The 6,062-nt window shown below is 34.7% G+C and overlaps 1 protein-coding gene across 1 annotated transcript; it reads right to left on the reverse strand.

Moving 5' to 3' along the window:
• Positions 1-328: 328 nt before the first annotated feature.
• LOC308337231 (large ribosomal subunit protein eL33-like) lies at positions 329-747 on the reverse strand. Its single transcript, XM_080795348.1, has one exon. The coding sequence runs from the start codon at positions 705-707 to the stop codon at positions 369-371; it is 339 nt and encodes a 112-aa protein (XP_080651474.1). The 5' UTR covers positions 708-747; the 3' UTR covers positions 329-368.
• Positions 748-6,062: the final 5,315 nt, after the last annotated feature.

Below are 6,062 nucleotides of genomic sequence, written 5' to 3' on the forward strand. Positions count from 1 at the left end.
TGGATTATCGATCTTATTGATTCTTTCAAAGAACCAGCTTCTAGTTTTGTTGATGTGTTCTACTGTATCTCTAGTTTCTATCCCATTGATCTCTGCTCTAGTCTTGATTATTTCTCCTCTTGTGTGTGGGGTTTGCTTAATTTGTTGTTAGTTTTCCAGTTCTTTAAGGTGTAAAGAGAGCTGGTGTATTCTGGATTTTTCCATCTTTTTTGAGGGAGGCTTGCTTGGCTATGTATTTCCCCCTTAGGATCACCTTTGCCGTATCCCATAGGAACTAGAATTTGAAGGTATAATATCAGGGAATTCATCAAAATGTTAATTTTTTTTTTTTTACAAGAGAACAAATCTACACCTTTATTTACTTTTCATTAAATGTAAATCCTTGAGGGGTACAGCATCACACGGATTCTGTGGCCAATAGCTTTAGCAGGAAGGTTGCTTCGGAATTTGGCATGAACCATGTCGCTGTTTCCGTGAGCATGAGTTACTTTTCCCCAGATTACTGTGGTTTTGTTTGGTTTCCCACCAGGAGTCACTGTGTTGTTCTTTGCTTTGTACACGTGAGTACATCTCTTGCCTATATAGAATTCCGTTTCATCTCGAGCATATACACCTTCGATTTTAAGAACAGCTGTGTGCTCCCTCTGGTTGCGGAGACCCTGCTTATAGCCAGCAAAAGTGGCCTTGGACCACAGCTTTTCAGACATTATTCAGCGTTTTAGAGGAGTCCTGTTCCCAGCAGGCCTCCACAGGCCCCAAGATGGTGGAAAAAGAAACTCAGAATGTTAATCTTGACAGTCTTTGTTTAGTGAGATTTAAAATGCTTTGAATTTCTATTTTGTGGAGTCCTTTTTTTTTTTTTTTTTACTGAAGTCCGATTTTATTATCTTAATGGCTATTTTTTCGAAAAGAAAGACTACTTCTGAGGTTAGTCAGTAACGTCAACTCTAAGAGAAAACTGTTAGATTTTATTTATCTTGTACTAGTAAAACTTCATAGAATGCCACTACAATTAGAGTCTCTCATCCTGGAGCACCCATTTTTTTTTTTTTTAAGATTTTATTTATTTATTTTAGAGAGAGAGAGAGCAAGAGTGCCCATGCTTGGGAGGGTGCGGGGGGTGGGGGGGCAGAAGGAGAGGTAGAAGTCAGCTCGCAGGTGAGCAGGGCTCTGGGATCATGAACTAAGCCTAATACTGATGCTTAACTCACTGAGCCACCCAGGTGCCCTGAAGCACCCATTTTTGTGTCTTTTTCTCATCTTGAAGTCAACTTTTGAAGAGCTTATTTTGTCACATACATAATTACAATACAGAGAACAACTCTCAAGTTGTAGGTTGTTATTTCAATGATTCACTGAATTCATTTTCTTACTCTCTTTATTTTGAAAAGATCTATTTGTTATTCCCTAAAAATATTCAGTCTTAAGTCTATTATTTAGAGAGAGTGTCTTCTTCTTCTTCTTCTTTTTTTAATTCTGAATATCCTGAGCATGTGTCTAGCATGAAAAAGTGGGATACTAAGAAAATGATGGACCTTTACATTTAATGAAATAAGTCTTTATAAACTAAACTCTAAAGGCAGTGCTTAATTTTAATATATAAAGCAAGTGGTGTAGTCTTCCCTACTGCTAGCATTTGTTTCTCTACACTATTCCTGGGAATTCGTAAGAGAACATTCACTACAAAACTTAGCTTTTTAGGAGTGTAGATATTTAAAGCTGTTGCAGCCCAGTGCATTTGATCAACTTATTTAGAAAGTGTATACAAATATAAAGCTTTTGAATTAATCAATATGTAGCAGGCATTGAACTAGACACTTTATATCCATTAGTTTCTCATTTAATTCCCACAGTAGCTCACAACATTACATACTACTATTATCTATCTTCTTATGTTAGAAGAATTGACATCTAAATTCAAGTCTTATTAAATCTGAGAGGTTGTTTTAGTGCTACAGTGAATAATTTTCTTGTTTAAGTGAAAGTAACAGCCAGAAGAGAGATTTTTTTAGGTCATACTAGAAAGAACATGGAATCAGCCTGACTGGGGTCCATACCCTCCCTGCCTTTTCTGATTATAATCTAGTGTGTGTCTCTACCAAAGGTATATTATCTATCTTAACTTCTTTATCTAGATCTAAGCCTCATTTTAAACTTGGGAATAATATGTTTACTCCACAGCATATTGATATAGTTTATTGGATATCTATTGTGTGCTTAGCTCTGTACTAGATTATGTGTAGTTATTTTCGCATGATTTTTATAAACTAATTGGAAGTTTCCTTGCAGTGTAAAGTCTTTTGTCTTCACAAACAAAATAACAGGCAAAAACAGTATTCTAAGGGCTCAGGGACTTGGCTTTTGATGCCCTAGCTCTCTCACTTTGTAATTTTTTGACCACAGGCAAATCCTTTAAATACTCAGTGCCTCTTTTTACTTATCTGTAAAAAGAGTGAATACCAATATTTCCTAATTCATTTGGGTTTTATGAAGATTAAGTGACCCAATGTATGTAAAATTCCTACTTCTAGGACTGGAATTTATTACATATTGATCAAAATATTGCTTGGGTGACTCTATTAATATTGGGCATAACAAATTTTCATTTAAAGAAATTACTGAAATGGAATACATAGATAGAAAGGGTAAGTTCCTTTGGGAGATTGAGCAATTCTAAACTTGATTTCACCTAATAACATAACTTTGATGTAAAATTTTTAAAATATGGAAAGAAATGGGAAAAGTCACCAAAATATAGAGTGATTTTTAACATAATCCTGGCAGTATTTTATATTTCAAAGTGATTTAAAAATAGTAGAATTACAGTTTTCTATATTCTTGTATTTATTTTATATCAAAATAAGGAATCTTAATCTAATTGACTAGTTTTCATGTGTGTGATTATTAAAAAGACTGCATATATTGTGTTGCTTGGGTGGCTCAGTCATTACATGTCCGCCTTAGGTTCAGAACATGATGCTAGGATCCTGGGATAAAGCCCGGCATTGGGCTTCCTGCTGGGCGGGAAACCTGCTTTTCCCTCTCCCACTCCTCCTGCTTGTGTTTCCTCTTTCACTCTCTTTCTCTGTCAAATAAATAAATAAAATCTTTAAAAAATTACTATATATATTAACTGAAGACTATTTATTATTTCTTAAGGCCACATGGTACATATTTGAGAATTTACCATGTTTTATCATAAAACAAGTTAGTTTAAATTTCAAAGTATGAGAAAGATCACATTTTTTACCAAAACTCAGGAACATTAGAAATCAATAACATAAGTTTGAAAAAATATATATATCTACAAAGTGACAGACAAACTAGGACTGGAACTCATGGTCAATGAAAAAAGTACAATTAATTTTATAAATATTTCAATTCAAGACTGAAATGCAGCTAAGGTGGTAATTATTGGTGTGGTTGTAGTATGAAGTGTTTATTTTTTAGATAAAAAGGGCAGAAAAGTAGTGAGTCATGCATATAAAGCCAGCATCTTTTTATATTTATTTATTTATTTATTTGGATTTGTTTATTTATTTAGTCAGTTAGTTAGTTGATATAAAGAGAGTGAGAGAGGGAACACAAGCAGGGGGAGTGGGAGAGGGAGAAGCAGGCTTCCTGCTAAGCAGGGAGCCCAATGCATGCTCCATCTCAGGAGTCTGGGATCATGACCTGAACCGAAGGCAGACTGAGCCACCCAGGTGCCCCTAAAGCCAGCATCTTTGTAGCAAGCAATGTAAAGAACCCAGTAGAAGAGTTTAATGAAAATAAATAGGCCAATACAATGGAGAAGTTGGAAAATTCCTCACGGAAATTATAACAAACATGGACAAACATTTGCCAAGGTTAATTAAAAAAAAACAGAGAAGATCATCATTATTAAGATTGATAACTAGATTATAATTCCAAATGTAGGAAAGGATGTAAAAATAAAAATGATGGCAATATTATGATAAACAGTATAACATATATTCAAAGACATAGAGTAAATAGACAAATTCCTGGGAAAATATAAATCAGCCAAACTGACTGAAGAAAAATAGACAATTTCAAGAGTCCTATAGATATCAATATATTTGAATCACTAAACTATGATGTTATATTGCCTCCTCATCAAGAACAAAGAAAGAGCAGGCATCTGGACACAATTCTCTGAAAGTAATATATGTAAATTTTTAATCTAAAGGGTTCATATATTCTAGTTATGATATGCATCAGGCTTTGACAGTGGTATACATAACATAGAGTAGATCCCTGCAGATGAAGTGTTCTAGGGAACAATTTTGACTTGGTCATTCATAGAATTGTTGGAGTTACACATAATTCTGGAAATATTTGTGCTTAAAGGAGAGATTTATTATCCAGATGCAAAAATCTTTGAAGGGTGAAAGAAAATATGGTTCAGCCAGATGCCTTTTGTTTTGAACGAACCTAGTGTTTTTCCATAAAGTTACAGGAGTAATAGTTTAAAAGTTACATTGGAGATTAAGTTTAAGTTCATAGCAGTTTGCTCTGAAATGAAGCTGTTTGGGGTCATATGGGAGAAAGAGTATTCAACTGGGAATTTAGTTTTAGAGAGTGGAAGAAATAATGAACTTTCCCCCCCCTATATTCTAGCTGTCATATGATCATTAGGTGATAAGGACGGCTGCAAAAACACTTTATAACTGTATCACTCCACTCTAATTCCCTTCGCTAGTTGAGAATGTTATGAGGTCAGTTCTTTTCTTTATTGATTAAGTATTGGAAAATACCCTTGAACTTAATTAAGATTTAGGATAGAGGCCAGGATAGGTGAATTTAAGGCCTTTGCTTCATTGAAAACTGCACTCGTTCTCATCTCGTTATGAAGGTTTCTTCATTTCAAAGGAGCAAAGATTCTTGCCATTTACCTCTACCAGGGTGGTAATCCAAATAAGTATGGGTACAAAACTATTAACCCTTTGGATTTTGTTAATTTGTCAGTTTCAGAGAGGCCAAACCAGCAATATCCTGATGTCTGTTCAAAAAAAGATTTTAGGGACGCCTGGGTGGCTCAGTGGGTTAAAGCCTCTGCCTTTGGCTTGGGTCATGATCTCAGGGTCCTGGGATTGAGTCCCGTGTAGGGCTCTCTGCCCAGCGCGGAGCCTGCTTCCCCTCCTCTCTCTCTGCCTGCCTCTCTGTCTACTTGTGATCTCTGTCTGTCAAATGAATAAATAAAATTTTAAATAAAATGATTCTGGTTTATTTTCTGTCTTTATGATGAATATTTTTAGTTCTAGAAAACTGGAAAGTGGCACAACTTGTTTTTCTCTGAATGCTAGAGATATGTGACATATGAGCATACTTATATTAGACTAATTTCTGAGAAATCTACCGTAATTGTAGGGGTTGATAGCAGGAGAGTTATATCTTTGATAATTGTTCTAACTTAGTACTTTCCCAGCGAAACTGAGTTGGAGTTTAAGTATTTGAATTACGGCAGCTTTAAAAAAATATATTGCCAGGAGAGTGACATATCAAAATAGCTGAACATTAATATCATGCCATCTGACATCAATCTAATGATATATTTCTTAGAGAATGAATTTGCCAATTGAATAAAATTTGAAAAAACATTTTCATGTGTCAGGTAACAATGAGCAGGTGTTATAAATGTCCTATATTATGTGGGAGCCTTACACAGTATAGTCAAATGACTGAATATCAACTTAGTTCATTATCAAGTGGATAGTTAAATTTATTATCTTTCATAGGGCTTTTACTCTTCCATAGCAGTGCCAAAAAAATCATAAGAAGAGAAATATGTGAAGCACTCAATTGACATGACATTTTCCTGATTTTCCTCATGCTTTGGATAAACATTTTGTTAAATACAAATATGTATCTTCAGGCCTAGTTTTAGTGCCAAGAAAGAGTATTCCATGGTAGAGAAGGAATATGGGCATCAATTTTGTGAAACAAGACAATTATTAATGGTATAAATCAGAGGAAAGAGAAAAACTCGAAGACAAACAGGTAAATTTTTCCCTATTAGATCCTACTAGGAAACTAAATCCAAAAAGAGAACAAACCCAAGT

Source organism: Martes martes (genome assembly GCF_963455335.1).
Source record: "Martes martes genome assembly, chromosome: X".
NCBI classification, from domain to species: Eukaryota; Metazoa; Chordata; class Mammalia; order Carnivora; family Mustelidae; genus Martes; species Martes martes.

Bases quoted from the DNA above. Each gene is read 5' to 3' on its own strand.
- LOC308337231 (XM_080795348.1), bottom strand. From the start codon at position 707: ATGTCTGAAAAGCTGTGGTCCAAGGCCACTTTTGCTGGCTATAAGCAG.